Source organism: Canis lupus, chromosome 18, assembly GCF_003254725.2.
Source record: "Canis lupus dingo isolate Sandy chromosome 18, ASM325472v2, whole genome shotgun sequence".
NCBI classification, from domain to species: Eukaryota; Metazoa; Chordata; class Mammalia; order Carnivora; family Canidae; genus Canis; species Canis lupus.
In genome coordinates, this window is record NC_064260.1 from 53,362,133 (window position 1) to 53,386,318 (window position 24,186).

The following is a 24,186-nucleotide window of genomic DNA, read 5'->3' on the forward strand; positions in this document are numbered from 1 at the left end:
TTGGTTTTAAAAACTTTATTTTTTTGAGCCATTGTAGCTTCACAGCAGAGTTGAGAAGAAGGTACAGAGAGTTCCTGGACACCCTGTGCTCACTCCATGCACAGCCTCCCCCACTACCTACATCCCTCAGCGGAACATCCACTGTTGTTACAACTGATGACCCCACGTGGACATGTCATTATCCCCCAAAGTTCACAGTTTCTGTTTGGGTCCACTCTCAGCATTGTACATTCTGTGGGTCTGGACAAATGTGTGATGGGGCCTATGCATCATTATAGTCTCATACAGAGTAATTTCACTGCCCCAAAATTGAGGTGGTTAATTTTCAGCAAACTAGGGGGAACTTCAAGCCATGCAATTTAGGCATGGAAAGTCAATATATTTCCATCTGGTACTCACAGAGGATGAGGACCAGACTTGGAGTTGACAAAGAAAGCTAAAAGGAGGACTGAGTGAAGGGGGTCCTTGGGAAGATGTTGGGAAATGTACATGTGGGGTCAGGGGTTCAAGCACCAGGTGTTGTGGCTACAGAGGGACAAAATTCAGTTGTTGAGTTTGGTTTTTAGGCACCCCAATAGTAAAAGGAATTTACCTAGACAGCAATGGCTAGTCTAGGTGGACAGATGTAGACAACCCATCAGATACCAGCTAGGCACCAGACATCACGGAGTGTCCTCTCCACATGACCGTACTGAATCCTCAGTGATGACATCACTGAAAAATGGATCATTACCCCAATCCCACAGAAGGTGGGACCCAAGCTCTGAGAGTCAAGAGCTCTTCCCAAGGTCACTCAGCTAGAAATTGCTGAGAGAACCCAACAGGTGCCGAATTAATGTTCCTTTCTTCCTTGTTTGCTCATAATCTATAAAAATATAATGGAATTCCTTTCTTTCTTTTTTTTTTTTAATTTTTATTTATTTATGATAGTCGCAGAGAGAGAGAGAGGCAGAGACACAGACAGAGGGAGAAGCAGGCTCCATGCACCGGGAGCCCGATGTGGGATTCGATCCCGGGTCTCCAGGATCGCGCCCTGGGCCAAAGGCAGGCGCCAAACCGCTGCGCCACCCAGGGATCCCTGGAATTCCTTTCTTAAGATACACTTACTGATTGATTCTTTGGTTTTGATACAATTAGCCCATCCTTCAGCCAGTGAGTGAGGGAAGGGGAGAAACAGAACCAAGGTTGCCTGAGGGCAAGGGTCCAGCAGACAGAAGAGCCGTGAGGTGTCTCCATTGATGTGCCCAGATGCAGGATTTGTGGCTCCTTCAGGCTGTCACTGGTTTTGGGATCGCCGCTTTAAAAGAGAGTATCCAAGAACAGCAATGAAGCCAATTCCCAGGGTTGCCCCTCCTCCAATCAGGACATTTGTCACCTGAAAGTGAGTAACCCACGGTCAGCATTCACACACACAGCAAGTACAGGCAGATTCTCCCTCTCTTCCAAGGGCCTGGAGGCCACACCCGATTCTCCTTCCCCCTGAGCTGCCAGCCCAGAGTTCTCTCCCAGGGAAGATACTTGCTGAGTCCTCGTGGCCCCATTTCCAGGGAGACCTATATTCTCTTAGTGGTGAAGACCTCTTAGTGGTGGGCTTGTCTGGGCTGATGGGATCCTTTTGTGTGAGTTTGCTGGGTGACCTCATTAGTTCCTGACTCAGACTGGGGAAGGAAGAGGGTTTGTGCTTGGTTTCCTAGGAGAACAGAGCTCTCTCCTGAACCTGGGAACTGCTCTGCTGTCTGGGCTACACCCCCAGGGAGGGAGGGGGATTGGCAGAAGCTGAGGAGAGACCTCTGGACACCATGGCCAAGGGAGCATACTTTGACTTCACTATGCACTGTGAACCGCAGCATGGAAACGTCTACCTCCAGCCCCAGCTCCTCTCTCAACTCCAGACTCCTAGGTCCAACTGCTACTCACCATCGTCACCTGGAGGTCTAAAGGCCACCCATCACCAACTACCTCCAAATTCTTGGTTTCCCTCCGCAAGCCTGGTCCTCCCATCCTCACCCTCATCTCATCCAGAAGCCTCTGTCCACCCAATCACCCGGGCCTGGAGCCCTGCAAGTATTTAAAGAACACAAGTCCCTGGGGATAGTAGTGGAATGGACGAGGAGATGAAGCCCGGATGGCTGACATCTTGTCTGGCCATTGGGGAGCCCTTGAAGCAAGTGTGAGGTGGCCCAGGAACTGCTCCCAAACTAGGTCACTACTGTGACTCCGGGAAGAGCAAGGACCTCACCTGTGTCACTTGTCTTGTTCCTCACTGCATCCCCCGCACCCAGCTCTGCCAAGCACAGAGGTGCTCTTTATGAGTTCTTAAATAAATGGCCCAACTAGGAGCAGTAGTGATGCGATACTTTAAATTATTAGGCCTGCTGCTGTACAGCGGTAAGGAGCAGACTCTAGAGAAGGACAGCTGGGGTTGGAATCCTGCCTCTGCCAATAACTAGCTGTGCATTTTGGGGACAACACATGGAAGACTGAAGAGGTGGGAGTGGAGCTGAGCCCCAGATCTTCCATAAATATATCCTTGAGCTCTTACACAGGCTCATGACCTTGAGCATCCCTTGGCTGAGGGCTCTCTGGGGCCTTAGGAGACCTGTTATGCGGTTGGCTTGGCCCTGACTTTTCCCAACACGCTTTGGGAGCATTAGGAGCTGCCTTTAGGGTGGGTATTCAAGCTGCAGGATCCTAGAAGGTCAGACTGGCAGGCCTCCCGAGGTCCTCCATTCAACTCCTCCTCCTACACGTGGGGAAACTGAGGCCCAGGGAGGGAGTGACCTGTCCAACGACCCCCAGTGGATCAAAATCTGATTGAAGATTTGAGCTCAGACATCTTGATTCCAGCATGTGGGTCATAATGATTCTCCCCTTTCGCTGCCCAGCTTAGACACCCCAGGAGACATTCAGGAGGGAGAGGGATCACCTCAGAGGGCCTTACCTGCCTGCTGTGGGGTTCACCATATCTCAGGTTGGTGACAAAATGCTCACAGTTTCTGCTCAGAAGACTGTATGGCATCTCCTGACCAATCTTCTGCTTTGCAGAGTAGATGATCTCATTCACAGGCCTTGGTGTGTATTTGTGGTCCAAGTGATTGTTGACCCTATAGCGGCAGTTCCCCACCACATCCTCCAGGCGGTCCCGTCTCACCACGGCTCTGTTGCTCAGCACAGAGAAGACGCTGCTGGAGCCGGCCCCAGGGTACTCACCTGGAGTCAGAGATATGGTCATGGTCATGGGGGTGGGTTGCAGGGGAAGGTGAGACAGGGAGAGAAGAGAGGCAGGATGAAAAAGAGGAGCAAGGAGGACACTGCTGGAGTGTCACTGTTTGTCTTTTCACATAGGTGATTGGAGGATTCCTAGATCTTTATTTAACAAGCTGTGAATACTTTTTCAAGTCAGTGAATGTCATGATTGCTTATGGCAATGTCATTGTAATTTCGTCACATGAATATAGATCGTTTATTTGACCAAGCCCTATTATTGAACACTTAGGTCTTTAAAATTTTTGCCATTATGACCAGTGATAGTCAAACATTTACTATTTGTTCATTTTTGTGCGCTTATACATTTCGCGAAGAGAACAAATTTATTTTACTATTGACTGTGTTTCACACACTGCTACTTTCCATGTATTACTTCATCACCTTTTAACTTTCGAGGTACATATTATGTCCATTTGGGTAATCAAAATATGGGTGTTGGGGGTTTCATCTTGAAGATGTGACCTCCAGTGACCCATGAGCTGGATCCCAGCAATCAAAGGCTTCTCATTCCCTTCCTGTCCGTGGAATGGGCATTCTGTTTGACTTCCCTGCCCCTGGATCTATGGGATCCCACTCAATTACGCAGTGGGATATGGATATAGGATCTGCTCAAGCATTGCTCAGGGAGAAACCAACTCTGGTTTCCCTTGCTCAGCTCTTTCCTCCAATTATTCTCAATCTGGTAACAAATATTTTGAAAAATTATATTTCCAACAGCTCTTACTTGGGGGAGTCAGATGGATCACATAACCGCCTCCCACATAGATGGCCCAGTGCTCATAGCCAATGCGGAAAATCTCAATCAGGTCTCCAGGCCTGGGTTCTTGATGAAACTGCAACAGAAAAACCCAAGATGGTGTAGGAAGCCTCTAGGTAACAGTTGAGAGCCCTCCTGGGACCCTGCAGCTTGGCCTGGGGACCCCCTTGCTGATGTTCATCACCTGATGAGAGCCTGGAGTGGGAGGGAACTCCTGGCCTCTGTGAGGTCCTCAGCCTTCTGTCACTTTTAGAGCTTCCCCAAACTGGGGGCTGAAGTCTGGATAAAAGGACCTTGTGGAATAGGAGAGTGGGGATTTGTTCAGTGTGCCCACATTATCATGTATGTATGTGCTTGTGTACATGTGGTATGGGCTGCAGTGCAGTAGCACACATGAATATATATGTACGTGTTGTGCATGTGTGTTCTATGTGTGTTGTGTTCTGATTACATGCATATCTGTGTGTGTTGCATATTGTGTGTGTGTGTGTCTGTGTGTGTGTGTGTGTGCGTGTTGTGGATACTCATAGGCACACCGAGGAGGATGTGAATGTGCACGTTCAGGTTCATTGCACGGCTGCTCCTGAGAGTGTTGACGTGACTCCCTGCATGAAAACCCCTTCACTGAGATTGGGAGCCCCGAACCCATCGTCAGCAGTCGGGCAGGGGAGTCACCACCTTCTCTCCTCTTCTCAGACTGACATTCAGGTCCTCATCCCACCTCTTGGCCCTGGTTGTCCATGGCCACACAGGCACCTGTTCCTCCCTGGACTCTGTCCCCGCCAGCCTCAAGACACCCACCCTCGGAGATGGCAACCTGAGAGGCAGGAGCTGACAGCATCCTAAGGAAACCTGAGACTCTGTGGGGCCAGCTAGCATCTGGACCCATGGGGACGGTCACAGCACGCACATGGAGGGCTTGTGCCCTCCCCCCCAGGCTGCCATGGCTTCTGCTTTGAGAATGTTTCAATTTCTTCCCTTTCTGAGCCAGCTCTCAGCCCACAACCCTCTATCTCTGATTGCAGGCCACCTCATGGGAGACCTGGGGCCTGTGTACCCCGGCCCTCTTCTTTGTGCCAATATCCATCCACCAATGTAGAATCCAGGAGTTTCTCCTTAATTCTCCTCCTCAAACATCTCTCACACTGTGATTCGTTTCAGGGCAGCCCCCAACCCTGTCTCTGAGACCCTCACCCTCTTTTTCCTGTGTTTTTTTTTTTTTTTTTTACTTTATTCTAGTAATCTCCATACCCAATGTGAGGCTTGAACTCATGACCCTGAGATCAAGGGTCACATGTTTTTCTGACTTAGCCAGCAAGGTGTCCTGACCCTAAGGCCTCTTGACCACAGGCCCCACTCCTATCCTGGCCTCCTGTCCCTTCTCCCCCACATCTGGTCTCCCCAGGACCCACCGTGGCTTTCCCACAGAGCACATCTGGCCTCAGGGCATGGGGCCTGCTCTGTGGGCCACTCACAGGCCCTCCTCACCCTCCCTGCCCTCTGCTCCACAGGCTGCCAGGCTTGCCCTTCTCACCACACAGCTGGCTCCTGCCTCTGCTCCCCTGCACACCTGGCTGTCTCTGCCCCCAGTCCCCTTCCCCACCCGCTCCCTTCCTCTTCTCATCCACACCAGAAAGTCCTCTCTGAGAAGCTGCCATCAGGCCCGCCTGGCTCAGCTGCCCTCTCTGGGTCCCCAGGTCCTGGGGCAGCCACCCCCTCTGCACAGATCATGTTGTGCCGGGACTTTCCCTGCCTGCCTGCACCTCTTCTGGGTTTGGAGCTCCAGTGGGGCGGGATCCTGTGTGGTGCCCCTTGCCTCCTTCCTCTCTGGGAACCAGTGAGGGCCTGGGCTAGAATGGGGGCCAAGGGAATCTCCATGGAAGAGAGGCTGGAGGACCAGCAGGGCTGGGACCCAGGGCCAGGGCCTCCCCTCTCTCAGCCAGGGCACGGCTGGTCCAAGGGTGGCCTCCACGCTGGAATCAAAAGGGGGTTTTGCACTCTGGATTCCACCTGTGATAAGGTCAAGCCCAGACACCACGCGCATAGGAGCTGCCAGCAGATCCAATGTGAACTTGGGCCGTGCCTGGATAAGGAGATGGTTGCCCAGGCAACAAAGGCCGCTCCTTCTGGAATGATCTCATTGCCCTGAATTGCCTGAATTCTACTTGTTCCCCTTCAGCTGTACGCCCGCCACCGAGCCCTGCCTAGGCCTGCCTGGGCTGTGTGGGAATCTGGACACCATAGAGGTCAGGAAGGGAGTCCGCGTCAGAAAGCTGAAATTCAAGCCAACTTCACAGGGCAGGCCAAGTGCCATGGAGCAAGAGGGAGAGGAGGACAGAGCTGAGCAGGCGCCGAAGTCCATCTGGAGCCAGGGAGCCAGGCCCAGCGGGGATCCACTCACCTCCCAAGTCCTGGGACCCCCCGCCCTTCACCCACGCCCCAGATGCTTCCCAGCTCAGGAGACAGAGCCCCCTGCCACCACAGCTCCTACCCCCGGAGGCCCTTGGGCCCCGGCTGAGCCAGATGGAGCGAGGAGGCTCCCTGGACCCAAAGCCCTCACAGCCCAGCAGGGGCTTTTAAAGAGGGACTTTTAAACTACAAAGAGTCTTCCAGAACCTCCTTCTGAAGCTTTTCCAAACTTTGGAGTTAACTGTGCCCAAGGCCAGGAACCCAGACTGAGGCCTTTATAGGAAGGGGCCCCCCCACCCCTGGAGAGCCCTAGGTAGAAAGTCAGGGACACTTACCTCAGTCATGGTGCTGTCTGCTGTGTGCTGCTTGTGCACCAACTTTTATTGAAGTTGAAAGTTTTGCTTTCACTTTCCTTTTCGATGCTATGTAAAGCTACTTTTCTTAGTAAAGTAAGCATTAGGCCCAGGGTGGAGCCCAGCACCAGGCTCAAACTCAGGATCCTGAGACCAAGACCTGATCTGAGGCCAACACTCAGATGCTTAACCAACTGAGCCACCCAGGCACCACAGAAACAGTTTTGTTTGTTTGTTTGTTTTTAAAGATTTTTTATTTATTTACTCATGAGAGACAGAGAGAGAGGCAGAGACACAGGCAGAGGGAGAAGCAGGCTCCATGCAGGGAGCCCGACGTGGGACCCGATTCCAGGACTCCAGGATCACGCCCTGGCCCAAAAGCAGGCACTAAACCGATGAGCCACCCAGGGATCCCGAGAAACAGTTTTTAAAGGGAGACTGAACAGTCACTCTAAATGGAAGGTCTGTGATTACCTACCTCAAAACATAGAATTGCTGTGGCTTGTGATTGAACCTGGGTCCCACCCGCTCGTTGCACGACAGGCCAATATGATGAGGGAGACAAAGAGTTGGGACAAGGAAAGCGATTTTATTCGAGAAAGCCCGCTCACTGAGAAGACGGTGGACTCATGTCCTAAAACACCACTGTCCCATCTCCCTGCAGGAAGGGCTTTTAAAGGGGAACAGGAATGAAAAAAGAAACCAGCTACAGTGCCACGAGGGCTAGAGTAATCCACCACATGTCTTCAGTGATCGAGCGTCAGGTTCTTCAAGTTTCCTGAGAGATTTTTTTTTAAAGATTTTATTTATTAATGAGAGACACACACACACACACACACAGACAGCCAGAGACGCCAAGGAGAGGGAGGAGCAGGCTCCATGCAGGGAGCCCGACATGGGACTCGATCCCGGATCTTTAGGATTACGCTCTGGACTGAAGGTGGCACTAAACCGCTGAGCCACTGGGGCTGCCCTCCTGAGAAATTTTAAGCAGAATTGATTACTAGCTTATCATGTGCTTATGGGGTGATGTGCAAGAACATGATCATTAGTTTGTTTGTGCAATGTGTTCTGCCTTAATTGAGGATTCCTATGAAACCTAAGGACAGGGCCACCTGGGTGGCTCAGTGGTTGAGTGCCTGCCTTTGGCTCAGGTCGTGATCCTTGGGTCCTGGGATCGAGTCCTGCACAGGGCACCACACAGGGAGACTGCTGCTCCCTCTGCCTATGTTTCTCTGTGTCTCTTCTCATGAATAAATAAATAAAATCTTTTTTAAAAATGAAATTTAAAAATTTAAAAAAAACAAAACCTATAAGGTCAGCTAGTTCCCCAACAGGCTTACAGCGTTCAAACAGGTCTACTGTGGAATGACAAGGGAGGGAGAAATATTCAGGGCAAAATTAAATCAAGATGGAGCTAGTCCTACTAGAGCTTTACAGCCCCTGGAGGCCGTCTCCCTTGGTTCTTTACTTCTCTCACAAATGCCTAAAAGAATTGATTAGGAGTTCTGCTCTAGGAAGATAACTACCACCTACATAACCACACTGTATTATGAACTAGTTATGGTAAATAGGGAGGAACCCAGTTAAGGTCTGTGGGATCAAAGTCCTTTATGTACCACTGTCAATAGGTAGTCCAGGAAATTTGTTTACCAGATATTTACTTTTTCTTTTCTTTTAAGATTTTATATATTCATTTATGAGACACACACACACACACACACACACACACACACACAAAGGCAGAGACATAGGCAGAGGGAGAGGCAGGCTCCCTGTGGACACCCCAAGGGGGCATTCGATCCTAGGATCCCGGGATCATGCCCTGAGCTAAAAGCAGATGCTCAACCACTGAGTCACCCAGGTGCCCCAACATTTACTTTTTTATCTTCCTGTGACATGTATGTCTTCTTTCAATCCCAGGCCCTTTCTCCTTAGTTGAGAAGGACATATATACCTCATTTTGCCATGGATACTGCTAGGGCCTTTCCCATTCGAGGTGGTAAGACATCAGAACATAACCTCCCATGACAACTGGAGAGTAGGTGAGGGAAGGCATCTGGGGGAAAAGGGAGGTGGTGCTGGTCGTTGAGGTTGGGGCTGCTCTCTCAGGGAGCAAGGGCAAGCGGTCATCTTGAAGTCTAACACTGAGATAACTTACTCGTGCGATGCTCAGCACATGGTGCAACCTCATCTTAAACCTGTAGCCACCAGGTACCCACTGAGGTCCTACCACGTGCCAAGCACTGCAGTAGGAAGTCAGACATCCATCAGTGAACAACACTGATAAAAATCTATGCCACTGTGGATCATACTTTCTTGTTGGAGAGATGGACAGAAGTATCATAAGGTAGATATTATGTTAGATGGTCAAATGCTGAGAAAAATGGAGAATAGAAAGGGGATAGAGATGATGGGAGGTGCAATTTTAATTTTAGGTCTCCTATGTAGGAAGGAACAGCTTCACTGGACAAGTGACTTTTGACCAACGCAATCAAGGAGGCAGGAAGTGAACGGAGCAGCCATTGCAAAGGCCCTGTGGCTGCACATGTCTGCCAAGGTTTCTGGATCTGGGAATTGAGTCGCAGGAGAAAACAGCCAAGAGTAACCCGAGCCCTATCTACATGGCGTAGGGTGTTGATTTTTGTTCTGAATTAAGTGGAATCCACTGGGGGGTGGAGCATGACAGTGACATGACTTGTGCTGATTCCTAGACTACCTCTAATTCCTGTATTGAGAATGGCTTTGGAGTACAAGTGGGAGCAACCAAGAGCAGCTGGTTGTATTTCGGACAACCAAGTAGCAAGAAGTGATTTGATTCTTGATATATTTTGAACATAGAGTTTGCTAGGCCTGCCGCGGCAAATAACACAGACTAGCTGGCTTAAGTAAGAATATTTTATTTTCTCATGATTCTGGGGGCGAGAGGTTCAAGTCCAGGTGCCAGCAGGGTCTGTTTCTTCTGAGGCTTCTGCCCTTGGCTTGTAGGTGGCTGCTTTCTTCCCGAGTCTTCATATGATCTCCCCTCTGTGTGTGTCTATGTCCTAATCTCTTCTTATAAGGACACCAGTTGGGTTAGGACTCACACATATGATCTCATTTTAATTTAATTACCCCTTAAATACCCTATCTCCAAATATATTGTGCGGTGCTAGAGGTTGGGCTACAACACATGAATTCTGTGGGGACAGATTCAACCTATAACATTTACATTCTGGCAGAGCAAAATAATCCACATTCAGTTTCTACTTTCCTGTCCCTTATGCTGGAAATCAGTTATTTTTCTAAGGAGCCTGATTCCTTTAATAGATAATGGTATGTAGAAAGCAAAATTGGGTCCTTTAAGGAACTTTTCATTTAATCTTGTATCTTGGAGCCAAAAATATCCTGAGGAGAACATTGATCACTCCTCTCTGGAACAGTGTAATACACCCCATCGTCAGGATTTTCCTCTGGGAATTCAGGGTTCCCTCCAACCTGTACCCGTTTCCCCACTGCCAAATATGTTCTGGGATTTGCAGTTACCTAATGGATGAGGAAGAGAGGCTTTTTCTGGTACCATTAATCTTTCAGAGTGTCAGCTCCTAGTGATGAGTGTCCTGAGACTGGAGAGGAATCTGAGGAAGGAAATCCTTGTCATGTGGCCAGGGACACAGTGAGCAGGGGGACCATGTTAGGGCCCTGAGGGTCAGTCTGAAAAGAAGGAAGGGGAAATAGCTAATTCTTAATTCTGCTGGGTTATGCCTAATGCACTGACTCATTGAACGTGCTTGCCCACGCCTATGCACGGAAAGAGAGCAGACCTCCCCCGCACGCATAGTCAACTGAGTACACACACGGTACACACACATATACCTGGGCAAACCCTTCTACTCTGCATCTCTCAGAGGGCATTTCCCTGGGCTCCAGTCTCCTCTTAAACTATGCCATTGGCCCTGCCTGTGTTCACCCCAGGAATACCAGAGCCCGTTTGGGGAAGTTGCGGCTTAGTCTATATATCTTCCTTGTTCTTTATCCCCTGGTCTGTTTATCCAAGACAGCCCAAAGCCTGGAGACTTGATTGCGATTTATTACCCTGGCTATGATCACTAGAGGACTGTCATTGGTGTAGCTTCTCCAGGCAGGGACACATTTTTCTATTTAAACACCAGCCATGAATTTAGAATGGAAACAAACATCTGTATTATGTTCTAATGAGAGCAATTAGCTTGTCCTTGTGGAAATAAAATGCTAGAGACCTTTATTCATTCCAGATCGAACTTATTCTATATCAGCTGATTTGCATTGTGTGTGTGTGTGTGTGTGTATGTGTAAAGCACACACATCTGTACAGGGAGACATGTACTCCACTCAGAAACACGTTTACAGAAAACACAAGGGTAAGCCAAACACACCCTCTAGACACATGCTCACTCCGGGGACACAATGCATCACACATCCTGGATAAACCCTTGCCTGTGTCCCCACTGGGATCTTTTCCAGTCTTGGTATTGTCAGTCCTTAGCAGCCACTGACAGACAGGGACAGTGGGGAAGGGGCCTCATCTGTGAGGAGGGCTTTTTCTGTCCTGTCCAATGAGGTAGAGAACTGCCCCAGGCTGCTCAGATTTATCTCTGTTTTTCCTATAACTGATATCCAAGCGGAGCCGAATTCCAGAGATCTGATAGAACCGTTATCTTCTGACATAGCCCTGGGTGCTCCATGTGGGAAATGAAAATGTGTCCTGTGTTCCTTGCTCATAATGCAGAATCTGCTCTGCCTGTCACTGGCCACTCACAAAAGATGTTGGTATTTGAAACAGTAGGATTTAGTACACAGATCGGTTACACAGGAATTGGGAACCTAGATGGTAAAAAGGGGATACCAAAGTAGACTTTTACGATCATAAAACATCCTGAGGTATTGTTATTAATGCTTTTGGCCTTGGTTAGTGTTTATCTGATATTTAAGAAATTCGATGTAGTAACAACCAAACCCAAACTAGATTGTATCTGAGAGACTGGATAAAGCCATTGTACCTTTTATACAGGAAAATCAAGGTTTACAGATACCCAAGGTAAAAGTGATGACTAGGAAGAGGAAAGCTATAAGATATACCACGAAATAATAGAGGTGATATTAGCTCAAAACTAAAATAATGGATCAAAATAGAGAATTCAGAGATAAACCTATGGACACATTGGAACATTCCATACAAAGGTAGATTTTAAAAGGATTGAAATTTGAAAAACAAGATTGAAATCTGAATAACAAAATTTGATGCCACCATGGGCCCTCTGATAAGTCCTGGGACGGCCATCACTTGATTTCTTGATAAGCAAATGATGGTGAGATATATTTCCTCACTGTCGAATCCACTGTAGTTTAGTTTTGTTACTTTTACCTAAAGATGTTCCAGTGAATGCAGTACGTACTTTGGGTTCCAAAGAACCTAACCTAGATCCTACTGGTGCTTTTGCTGTGGACACAGTGCCTTTCACCTGTCACTCTCCAGTCCTTTGTAGCCAAGTACTTCTTGAAAGTTCAGTTTCTGAATGGCCATGGAAAGAATATCCTTGAGGGAGGTTGGATTCTTTTTTCCCCCATTTTGCTCCCTCACAGTAATGGATGATACCTCCCTGCCATTGCTGTGTGACTTGTCCACGCTCCTCACTGACTTCAGGCCTGGTCATGCGATCTGCTTTGGCCGAAGGGGCCAAAGGAGCACCCAAGTCAGTTTCCTCACCTGAACAGACGTTTTAAACCAGAGTGCGTAGTTAGGCTCCGTTTCTTTAGCTTTGGTGCCTTTTGCCACGAGGAAGACGAAGACGTGTCCCAGCTAGAGGCCGCTCCCTCAGCAGGCTTACCAGAATAAAACCCAGGTGGTGGCGCCTGAACTTGACAAGCCAGACTCAGTGGAGCCCAGAAGAATCTCAGCTGACCCCCACAGACCTCAGGTTATGGGCGGAACCAAGTGTTTGCTATGCTAAGGCCCTGGGTTCTCTGGGTTGTCTGTTAGCACTGCAAAGCGGAGGAAATCCTCAGGTGGGAGTCAGGGATGCTGTGCTGGCTTCAAAAGTAGCCCTCCTTCGGGTCACGGATGGCTGCCCAGGGGCTTCTTTCTCTTCTGCTTCTGTGCGTGAGGGGTCCCCATGTGATTGTACATCACGGCGGCTGCTTGGGCTGCAGGGTTGTGTTCAACGCTTGGTTAGTGAGTAATCGACTCTGAGCATGGCAGAATGAAATCCAAAGTGAGATTCTTGGAGTTCATCTAGAGGGTCAGGCAGGAAGCCAGCAGGTGCCAGACTCTCTCAGCCTCCGCTTCATGAAGTCTACCCAAGTCCTCTCGCTTAGAAGGGAAAATCTACAGTGGGTTGGTGCCCTCAGTCTGCTTTGCTGGTCTTGGGAAGAATGGGCACCAGCTGCTATTTTGAAAACCTGTGTGAAAATCCTATTATTATATGAAAGCCTTCTTTCCCCGGGAGGGTGGGTGGGAGATGAGGTCTTTGTCAGGTGGCTATCCCCTGTCTGTGTCCACAGGGACTGACTGCATGCCTGTCGTGTTGGGAGGGGGAGGCATGGGGAGTGACATGCAAAGGGAACTGAGTCCTTGTTGTAGAAGCTGTGTCTGTCTGGGCCTTGCTCACACTCAGTGAGCGTCTATGGGGGGAAGTCTTCGGGTTCCGGGAGGCGACCTAATCCCCACCCTGTCCGCCTCTGCTCCTGGCCCGGGCTTGGAGCTTCTCACTCCCCCAACAACACCTCTGGCCCTCCCCGTCCTCCTATAGTCTTTCCATTCCGGTTCCAGACTATTCTTGCCCAGGAAGGGAAATACCCAGTCCCAGCAGCCCCCTATTTGGTCATTGAAGTTCCCGGCAGGTTCAGTTTCAGGTCAGTGGTGTGCCTCTCAAAGGAGCAAGCTGGCTTTGTACATTATTCCAGGAAATGGACTAATTCCTAGAAGGCTTGTCTTATAATCTGTAAAATGAAAGGCCATCTGGCCTAGCTCTGCAAGGCAGCTGGCTGCTTTCTCATCCAGATAGGAAACATGCTCAGATTTTGGCTCCTATTGAAGTGCCCTGGCTGTGGCCTTCTGTGTTGAGGGACAAAGTGAATAGACCCCTGTGTTTGCCATCTCTGGGCCTGCCGTGCCCTGGCTGAGAGAGGGGAGGCCCTGGCCCTGGGTCCCAGCCCTGCTGGTCCTCCAGCCTCTCTTCCATGGAGATTCCCTTGGCCCCCATTCTAGGCCAGGCCCTCACTGGTTCCCAGAGAGGAAGGAGGCAAGGGGCACCACACAGGATCCCGCCCCACTGGAGCTCCAAACCCAGAAGAGGTGCAGGCAGGCAGGGGAAGTCCCGGCACAACATGGTCTGTGCAGAGGGGGTGGCTGCCCCAGGACCTGGGGACCCAGAGAGGGCAGCTGAGCCAGGCTGGGCCTGATGGCAGCTTCTCAGAGAGGACTTTCTGGTGTGGGTGAGAAGAGGAAGGGAGCGGGTGGGGAAGGGGACTGGGGGCAGAGACAGCCAGGTGTGCAGGGGAGCAGAGGCAGGAGCCAGCTGTGTGGTGAGAAGGGCAAGCCTGGCAGCCTGTGGAGCAGAGGGCAGGGAGGGTGAGTGGCCCACAGAGCAGGCCCCATGCCCTGAGGCCAGATGTGCTCTGTGGGAAAACCACAGTGGGTCCTGGGGAGACCAGATGTGGGGGAGAAGGGACAGGAGGCAGGGGTGCTGGTGAAGAGGCCATGGGCATCATGAAGGCAGGAACGGGGATGCCCTGAACCAAGTCAGAGGATGGGAGATGGACGAGAAGGCAAGTTCAGGGAAACTTTTAGAGTTATCGTTTACTGGACTTGGTGAACGGACACAGGTTGCGGGGGTGTAGGGTGTAGGGAAGTGAGTGTGTGAGAGAGATAGTGGACTTAGGATGGCTCTCATTGGGGTTGGGTACCAGGAATGAGGGGTTGGGATGCGGAATGCTCTTCTCAGCTCAGGAACATAGAAGGAGGAGGAATAGAAAAGGTATTCATTCTTGCAGCTGGGGTGTCCTGGGTGGAATAGTGACAAGAAACGGGGTGTGGAAGTCAGGGCCCTGGGGCAATAGTGGGAGACCCAGCTCAGCCTTTTAACAGACACAGGGGAAGTCCCAGCATGACATGATTTGTGCAGAGGGAGGTGGACACCCCAGGGACCTGGGGACTCAGAGAGGGGCAAATCACAGTCTGGGAGCCTGGGTTCCTGCCTCTGAACAAGGGCTGATGATGCTTCTTCCTCAGGATGTGTGGTTGGGAGGACTGGCTGGCAGATGTCCACTTTACCCCCTACGGCTGTGTGACCCACCAGATCCTGCTCCCTGGCTCAGGACATCAGTCAAGAGAGAAAGGCATTCGGACACCGGAGATGATGAGCAGAGGGGTGCTGATCCGTCTGCAAGGAGGGAAGAGACTCGACATGGACTTCCCAATATTGCCTTGGCCGGGGGTGCTAGGACACATCAGAAAGGTGCTGGGACATGTGGTGTCATGACCACATATGTACAGAAACACGGCCATACAGGCATGGGCATGTGAACACACATCTGAATGAATGTGTTCTCGTAGGACCCTCTCTCCTCTTCCACGACTCAGGGATGGGAGTGCAGGTCATTTTTCCCAGAATCCAGTGTCTGGCATCTGCACAAAGGGAATCCTGTGACAGGGATGGCGGGGCTGGGCATTCCTCTTGCGACAAGTGTTTGCATCTCCCTGGTCTCCCAAACGGCAGACCTGGAAAGCTGGTTGAGATTTTTCAGAGTGGCTACGACCACAGGGCCATCTATGTGGGAGACGGGAATATGGCCCCTGCAGGCTGGGAAAGATTTTCTGTTTAAAGAGCATCCCTTGGATTTATTTTTTTTAAAAGATTTCATTTATTCATAAGGGACAGAGAGAGAAAGGCAGAGACACAGGCAGAGGGAGAAGCAGGCTCCCTGCAGGGAGCCCGACGTGGGACTCGATCCCAGGACCCGGGACCACACCCTGAGCTGAAGGCAGATGCTCATCCACTGAGCCTTCCAGGTGTTCCCATCCCTTGGGTTTAGAAGCATGAATGTGTTCGCGCATACTGACTTGTAATACTTTGTTCCTTCCTATTGAGCACCTTGAATTCTTTGGAAATAAAAGACTCTGGACCCTTTATTCTCTACAGTATGTGATTTGTTGTACATCAATCGAACTGCATTTTTTGGGTGTCCCAAACAGAACTTATTTACGAAATGGCCTGTACAGTGTCTGCCTGGCTGCACGGAGAAAGCGGGCCCTTCCTAATCTGTGAGCCCTGCTTCTTCCTCCTGGCTCTGCAGCCTCGGAGCAGAGACCTTGGGGGTGCTGCTCCATCTTCCTGAGGCTTGAGAGACAGTTTCCTCAAGGGGGAGGGGAATACTTACCCCTTTGGGATAGGGAAGAAGTGCAATGAGAAGACACACAGAAGAACCACGCGGCGCCTGGCCTGGAGAAGCTCCTTAGGAAAAGCTGCCTCTTTCTGAATCATCGAATGAACAGAGCAGGACACTCCACGATGTTGGATCCTACCTGCGGCGACAGTGTAACAGCGCAGGTGACAGTGCAGAATGCTGATCAGGCAGCGTGGAGCAACCTGCCCTCCTTTCCAGCCCTTTCCTGTGCTGCACCCCGAACCTCCCCCACCCAGAGTTGAGAGTGTGCCTGTCTATGATTCCCAGTAAGTTCTTCACATCCTAAAGCAACCAGCTTAACAGCCCCGGCGTGTGGACGAGGTCATCAGTTCTGTGGAGCAGATTGTTGAATGCAGGGAGTCCACCTGGCTGGAAAGCATTGGTGAGCACTTTGTTATGCATCTGAGATACGGTCTCCGGTCCCCGCAGGTGAGATGCCTTGTGCTCATGCTTGGGGCGGGGTGGGGGGCGGGGTGGGGGGTGCACTGGCAACGTGGGAGAGGGGGCAGCCTATTATTTCTCACATTTCCTGAAAGAGCCACCATTTATTGAGTTCCAACTCAGTTCAAGGCATTTTAAGTAATTTTGACTCATAAATTCACCACCATCCCGCTGGGTTGATATGATTGCCCATATCTCTCCATGGGAACACACTGGATTTGCTCAAAGCCATGACATCCAAGCTCGTGGAGGTAGCAGGATTTGAACTCAGGTTTTTTTGCCTTGGGAGCTGTGTTCAGGAGGATCACTGTTGGAGAGCCCTGAGAACGGTACCGACCAGGAGACAGGAAGAGCTGGTTCCGACTCTGGCACTCCCAGCCCAGCTCTGTGACTTCTGACAAGCTACTTTGCTAGTTTGCCTGGCTTTCCTCCTTACCCCATCTACCTCGCGGGGTTTTTACTGGAATGAACTGCATGGAAAAGTGCTGGAAAACAGAGAGGACTGCTCACATTTGAGCCTCACAGCCCGGTGGGGTGATCAGAGCAATGGCTTACCATCCCCATTCTACACGGGAGCTGAGGCTCAGAGAGGTCACGGGGTCCACCTGAGGCTCATCAGCATAGATCCCGTCACCTTGAGTCTGGCACATTGTCCAGTCTCCCTCTTGCTCGCGCCATGTTTTAGGATCTTGGCTCCCTAATTTGGGGTGTCCCCACGTTCTCTGGCATTGCTACTTTATCTTCCCCTCTACCCTATCCTCCCATAGCCTGGATCCCATTTCTCAAGCCTGGCTCTCAGCTGTCTGGTGGCTAGTCCCTACCAAGGGCTGTGCTGGCCTCACATGAAGCATCTTCTTTCCTGCAGCAATTTCATATGTAAAAGGGTCTGGAAATTTCCAGTCTTCAAGGCCTGAAATAGTCTCAATTCTGGCTGCATGTCAGAATCTCCTGGGAGCTCTTAAAATATTCTGAGGCACAGGCCCCACCCCCAGATACTCTGATTTCATCACTCTGGGGTGGTGACCAGGAAAGAGCATGTTTTAAGAACTCCCCAGATGTCTAGAATGTGTGGTCAGGAAGTGGCTGCGGGTGGAAGTAGCTGATCTTACTTTGAAAGTGTTTGTTTCTTGGTCCAGGAGATTGCTTTGCTATTTCAGTTTAAACTCTACTTTTAACAGAGCGTTGTTAATATTTAAGTAATGAAAGCAAGATTCTTTCTCTAATCATTTCATAAATTAATTGAACTAGCTCTGAGTGATCATCATGTTCTTACTTTCTACATTTTTATTTTTAGTTTCTATTTATTTACGTAATCTCTACATATGGGGTTTGAACTCATGACCCCAACATCAAGAGTTATATGCTCTTCTGACTGAGCCAGCCAGGCCCCTCTCCAGACTAGTCTTTTTATTTAAGTTGGGTTTGCTAAAAAAAAAAAGATCATAGTTGCTAAAAAAAGACCACAGGCCCAAAATGGTGTCACTTAGACTAAGTTCCCAAGCTGGGGCTTAATACCTGCTCATGAATAGTTTAATAAAGCCAGTTTGATCTCCAGATTTCCTTAGTTCAATTTTATTATTTAGCAAAAGTATAAAACTTTTAGAAGAAAACAAAGGATAAATCTTCATTTGGCAAAGAATTCTTAGACATGACGTTAAAAGGACAATCCATACGAGAAAAAATTGATGAATCAGAACCAAAGCTAGACTCCCGCTCTGTGGAAGGAGCTGCTTATTAGAGAATGAAAAGCCGAGGTGGGGAGACATTTAAAAAAAAGCCGTGAGGAAGCAGCCCGGGCGCCAGCCTGGCCAAGGCGACCCGGCCCCGTCCTGAGCGCCAGCACCAAGCTTCCGAGGCGCCTGGCTCGTAGGGGGGGCCCGGCTCATCCCCCTCCCTCCCCTCCCCTCCCCTCCCTTTCCTATAGACTAGGCAGGCTGCAGCGTGCAGAAGCTGTTGGGTTCTTTTGTATCAAAATAGCAAAACACCAAAAAAGGAAGTCGAGAGAATCCCACGCTTTACTGTCCAAGCCACACGCAAGCCTTCCCGACACCCTGAAACTGTGTGCCTTGCACCAAGTGGAAAATAAACTCCAAGCAGCCAGTGGCAACAAAACAAAACAAAACCCCACAACAAGATACCCCTACACACCAGTGAGGATGGCTAAAATAAAAAATACTGACAGCAACAAGTACAGAGAAGCAGAACACCTGGAAATCTCCCACATTGCTGGTGGGAATGCAGAATGGTACAGTCACTCTTTGAAAACTAGTTTGGCAGTTTCTTATGAAATCAAACATGCATTTATCATATGGTCCAGAAATTCTACTACCAGGTGTTTACCCTAGAGAAATTAAAGGTTATATTCATCAAAGACTTGCATGCAAATATTTTTAGTAGCTTTATTCATGATTGCCAAAATCTGAAAACCACCCCACATGTTCTTCGATGGATCAATAGATAAGCAAATTGTGGTACAATGGAATACTGCTGAGTAAATAAACAGAAATGGGTCCCTAATACATACAGCAAGATTAATCTCAATTTAGATTAACCTCAAAAGGGTTAATGCAGGGGCACCTGGGTGGTTCAATCCTTGGTTTTGGCTTAGGTCATGATCTTGATCATGGGGTCATGAGATCCAGCCCCACATCCCACATTGGGCTCCCCACTCGGCAGGGGGTCTGCTCCCCTCCCCTCCCTCTGCCTACCCTCCGCTCACCCTTGCTCATGCACTCTCTCTCTCAAATAAATAAATTAATCTTTTCTTTTAATTTATTTGAGAAAGAGCGACAGCACTAGTGGTGGGGAGGGAGAGGGAGAAGCAGACTCCCCGCTGAGCAGAGAGCTCGATGCAGGGCTCCATCTCAGGACCCTGAAATCATGTCTGGAGCCAAAGGCAGATGCTTAACTGAGCCATTCAGGCACCTCTAATCTTTTTTTTTTTTTTTTAAATAAGGATAATGCAGAATGAAAGAAACTGGATTAAATAGGTCAGATATTATGATTCCATTTATGACATTTTGAAAATCAAAATGTCAGAGTGGAAAACAGATCCTCTGGTTGCTGGGGTTAGGGGTGGGGTGGAGAAGGTATAGTTACAAAGCAGTGATACAAGAGAGTTTTTTGGAGTGATGGGGCTGTTATACATCCTGATTGTGGTGGTGATGGTTACACAAATCCACGTATATATTAAAACTCAGAATTTTACCCATCTCCAAAAGTCAATTTTATTGTTAATAATAAAAAGTGAGGAAAACCACTAGCAGTATAAAATGCAGCTTATAACTTCCAAGCCACTATAAGAAAAAAAAGGTGGGGAGGGTGATTAAAGATTTCAGCAATCCAGTAGCAAGCAAGAAAGCTGAAAATATAGGGAAAAAATAGCACAGGACGTGGAAAACACAAAATCTACCTGCACATACCAGGAATCACAGTGGTGGAACCATGGCCCGGCACTTGGCCATCCCACTGGAGCACACTTCCAGCCTTCCTTGCACCCAGAGTGGCCTGTGACCCACTGCTTATGGAGGACATGCGAGTGTACACAGGCCATGCCAATCCCAGGCTGGGGCTTCTGAAAGCAGGTGGGCCTTGTATACATTTTCTAGTTACTTTCTCAGTGACTGAAACCTAGGGTGGTGGTATCTGAGACCCAGCCACCCACATGATGATGATGCCCCAGAAATGGGGCGCCATGGCTGGGACCCTCCCAAAGGTCCATGGGGCTGCTCCACAGACCAGGACCATTTTCTCCAGAACTGTTAGATGAGAAGAAAATGCATGTCTCAATTCTTTAAGCCACTGTACTTTTTAAAAAAAAAAGATTTTATTTTGAGAGAGAGAGAAGGGTGTGCTCAAAAGCAGGGGAGGGGCAGAGGGAGAGGGAGAGAGGGAATCTCAGACTCCCCGCTGAGCACGGAGCCCAACATGGGGCTCCATCTCATGACCCTGAGATCACCACCTGAGCTGAAACCAAGAGTTGGACGCTTAACTGGCTGAGCCACCCAGGCGCCCCGAAGCCACTGTACCTTTGAGTGTCCTTGCTAGGCTGTTACACCTGCCCCCTGTGTAGGCCCTAAAGGAGGATGGAGCCAGGTCCCAGGCTCCTGGTGGGTGGAGCCTTTTCACACAGGTTCCTTCCCTCTGCTGTGGGGCCCAAAGCCCCTGCTGACTCAGGTGGTGGTGACAGGCATACCTCTAATCTTTTTGAAGGGAGGAGAGCTGAGCCACCTATGGGGTGCTAGGCACCGGCTGGCCCTTCTCTTCCCTGGCGGAGTCCCTGGCTCACTTGTCAGTAGTGGACACAGTAGAGCTGGACGCTGCCACTGATCCGGAGCTCCCGCAGCTGCTCTAGGGCCTGCTGGTGCAGACTGATGGCTCCCAGGCCCTGCCCATTGAGCGCCAGCTTCAGGCCTCCCTCCTGGCATAGGAGCAGCACCTGGAAAGGGCAGCAGGGGCCTGCAGGCTTCCAGACAGACCCTCCACCAGCTGCCTGACACCCCACCCAGTAAGCCCTCCCCTCAGAGGTCACAAAGACCCAAACCACAGGGCACCCAGGGTGGGAAAGAACAGGATGCGGGGCGGGGGGGCGGTGGGCAGCTTGTCATCAGACCACCGTGATCCCAGCCCTGGGCCTCGGTTTCACCATCTGTGCCCGTTGCATTCTCTCCAGCACTGGTTCTCAACTCTGGCTGCACAATGGAGTCATGGGCGTGGGGCACTGGTTTTGTTTTGTTTTTATCTTAAATAACACTAATGCCAGGGGCTGCTCTGATTAATTAAATCCATGTTTTGGAAGTGGGATTGCTGGCACCCACATGGAAGGTTGAGAGCCATGGGGTGGATGTTTCTTCCTCCTGGCAGGCTCTGGCTTCCCAGCCCCACAGTCCTCCTCCCCCTGCCCCAGGATGTCCCCCTGCTCCCCAGGGGAATGCTGCTCTGTGCCCACTGGGGAAGGATGAGGCTACTTGGCTCTGACTGACCTCGAAGAATCGCTGTGGGTAGAAGATGAAGGGGGCTGAGATAAGCTTCTTGCATCCCCAGGGCGAGATCCAGGCCAGAGTTCTGTCTGCGAAGGAAGCCCTAAGCGTCACAGGCACGTGCGCAGCCTCATCACTCAGGCTCAGTGTGAAGCTACGAGAAGGGGCCAGAGAAGGGGCTCCCTGACTTCTCCAAGCTGTGGCTGCTGGATCTTGAGCACCAAGACAGATGTGGGAGTGCAGCTGGAAGATTCAGCAGCTCAGAGGGGTGGGAACACCTGAGCGAGTCCCAGGCACACCTGACAGAGTCCCCACATTGCCACCCACCAGTTAGAGGACCCTGGGAGAGCAAATTACCTTGCCTGAGCCTCGTTTTCCCCTCCTTGGGATGGGGAGAATTATATAAGTAGTAGCTAACATTTATTGGGTGCTATAGGCCAGGTATACTGTGGGGGTTAGAGCTAGTCTATCTGGCTTCAACCCTGCTCTACTGCTTTCTAGTCCTGTGAGCTTGGGGACGTCACTTCATGGCTCTGTGCCTCAGTGTCCTGATCTGTAGTATGGGGAGAGGAGTACCATACCTGCCTCATGAGTTGTGTTGGCTGAGTTAACATGTGTAAAGTGCTAGAACAGCACCTGGTGTAATAAGCACTCAAATCACACCTATTGTTTAACAAATCTTACTGTATAATACAATACCTCTCATTGGTAGGAACAAAAGAGGTCATGTACATGAAGTCTACCAAGTGCCCGGCACATAGTGGGTGTTTTACGGAGTCCTCCCGGAAATCCAGTGGCTTGAGTTCAGCAGCCCATATAACTGACAAGGACAAGAAGTCACCTAGCTGGCCCTGTCACTAGTATTAGCTGTGGGGCTTTGGGTTGGGCTGGGAACAATATAGGACCCAGATTTGGGGGCCTTTCTGCTGCCTGGCCCCTGCCCCTCATTTGGCAGCCACATCCTGTTTCCTGTTCTGGGACTTCCAAAGGCACCTTAGAAATCACACTCCTGAAGCTACTGGTGAGTGACGCCTGGGCAGGAAGTGGTTGATAGTGGGGAGACCAGATGGGGCACAGGGCGGGGTGAAGCCAGGAAAAGGTGAGCCTTGGGCCAGCCTTTCAGGGACTCCTGTTGGATCTATTCTAGGAGGACACCCCAGACAGTGGTGAATTCCATGCCCTCCAATTCCTACTCCCTTTGCCCATTTCAAGCCACAGTTGCTTCCAGAAAACAATGGTGACAGCATTTATTGTGGGCTTGCTGAATGCCAGGCACTGTGCTAAGTCCTGATGTTGGTGGCTCCTGGTGGGAGTGATCTGTAGAAATGTCCTGGCTGGTCCATAGTGTTCTTCAACATCCAGGTAAGACCATGTTTCAAAACTGAGGAAGTTTATATGAAAGATGGCTTTGTGCTCCTCTTTTTAAAATAATCAGAAGATCTGGCTCTATGGAAATACTCTTTCCACTTTACCTTCCCAACCCAGGGCTTCACTATTTATGTGATCTGTCTGGCCTCAGAGGGCTTGTGAATTCATGGCTCTTGAGACAGAGCAGTTAAATTACTTGCTGTGTGACCAACCATAACCATTTGACTTTGAGCGAGGAGATGAATGTGGTATCATGTCTCCAAGTTTCTGTGGGGGAGGGTGTATCTCTATCACTGGGAACTTGTCCATTTTCCCTCTAGGACTGAGATGATCTTTCTCCTTTTATTCAGATGGGGAAGCTCAGAAGAGGGGTAGTGACTTCCCCAAGACCGCATGGTTTATAAGAGGCAAAAGCAGGAATCCAGCCCTGTCGTGCCTGGCTCTGGAGGTTCATGCTGTCCGGGGCTGTGCTGCATGCCTGCCCCAGAATTCACAGGCTTGTGCAAGAGCATGCAGGGCAAGAGTTTAGTAAGGTCATGATTCTAGGAAAACAAAACTGAAACAGAAAGAAAGGATACAGGGCCTTTCCTTTTCTCTCCTGCCCCTCCACGGAAGTAGTTTTGATCGCTAGCACACTTGTAGAGCACTTATTATGCACCTGCCATAATTCTAAGTATGTGAACCACCCCTGAAGCTGGCAGTATTATTACCTCTTTCTACAGACAAGGAAACTGAGGCACAGAAAGGCAAAGGAACTGCCTTGAAGGGACACAAGGGTAGCAAGTGTCCTCAGCAGAAGTCAAATCCAGGTAATCCGGCCCAGAAAAGACATGAAATCCAGCAGAATTCCAGCAAGAAGGAAAGGAAGGGGGGAAAGAAGGAAGGAGGAGGGAGGGAGAAAAGAAGGAAAAAGAAAAAGTGGCTTGAAGCCCGCAGGTTTGAGGAGTGGAGCAGGAGCGCCCCCTGTAGGAGAGATTAGTGTAGTCCCTGAGTGGCTCCTGACACCGAGACACCCGAATGGGGACCTCCTCTCTGGGGCTGCCTGGCCGTGTCGCCTAAACCACTGCATTGTGTCACCCCAGGAGGCCAAATTCTCTCTCTGGGCCTTTGAAGGACCTTTCCCAGAGCCCCAGCTGGTACCTGCGACGAGAGGCTGGTTGGCCTGATGTACAGACAGGGCAGATACTCC

General features: G+C 50.1%; 2 protein-coding genes and 1 long non-coding RNA gene across 17 annotated transcripts in view; 1 reads left to right on the forward strand and 2 right to left on the reverse strand.

Moving 5' to 3' along the window:
* Positions 1-6,893, reverse strand: PLAAT4 (phospholipase A and acyltransferase 4). Its single transcript, XM_025445918.3, has 4 exons — positions 6,769-6,893; positions 3,992-4,100; positions 2,942-3,210; positions 1-1,375 (listed from the first exon to the last, which is right to left on the reverse strand). The coding sequence occupies exons 1-4, from the start codon at positions 6,775-6,777 to the stop codon at positions 1,277-1,279; spliced, it is 486 nt and encodes a 161-aa protein (XP_025301703.1). The 5' UTR covers positions 6,778-6,893; the 3' UTR covers positions 1-1,276.
* On the forward strand, positions 6,845-16,634 carry LOC112659308 (uncharacterized). Of its 3 annotated transcripts, XR_004806740.2 has the most exons (4): positions 6,845-7,248; positions 9,238-9,390; positions 15,035-15,260; positions 15,678-16,634. It is a non-coding gene; the product is annotated as an uncharacterized LOC112659308 (long non-coding RNA). The 3 variants fall into 3 exon arrangements; XR_007403531.1 differs by having other exon boundaries at positions 9,225-9,390; positions 15,035-16,634; XR_003136296.3 differs by having other exon boundaries at positions 15,035-16,634.
* The window catches only part of LGALS12 (galectin 12), a 19,958-nt gene continuing 5,442 nt past the window's right edge, over positions 9,671-24,186 (reverse strand). For 4 of the 13 annotated variants that reach the window (XM_025445909.3, XM_025445908.3, XM_025445907.3 and 1 more), the window contains 4 exons: positions 21,633-21,718; positions 20,846-21,088; positions 16,183-16,327; positions 9,671-12,948 (listed from right to left, as the gene is read on the reverse strand). In XM_025445909.3, the coding sequence (XP_025301694.3) occupies positions 12,807-12,948; positions 16,183-16,327; positions 20,846-21,088; positions 21,633-21,718 (616 nt within the window). In that variant the 3' untranslated portion in view covers positions 9,671-12,806. The other 9 variants (XM_035701747.2, XM_025445914.3, XM_025445913.3 and 6 more) reach the window with 6 other exon arrangements.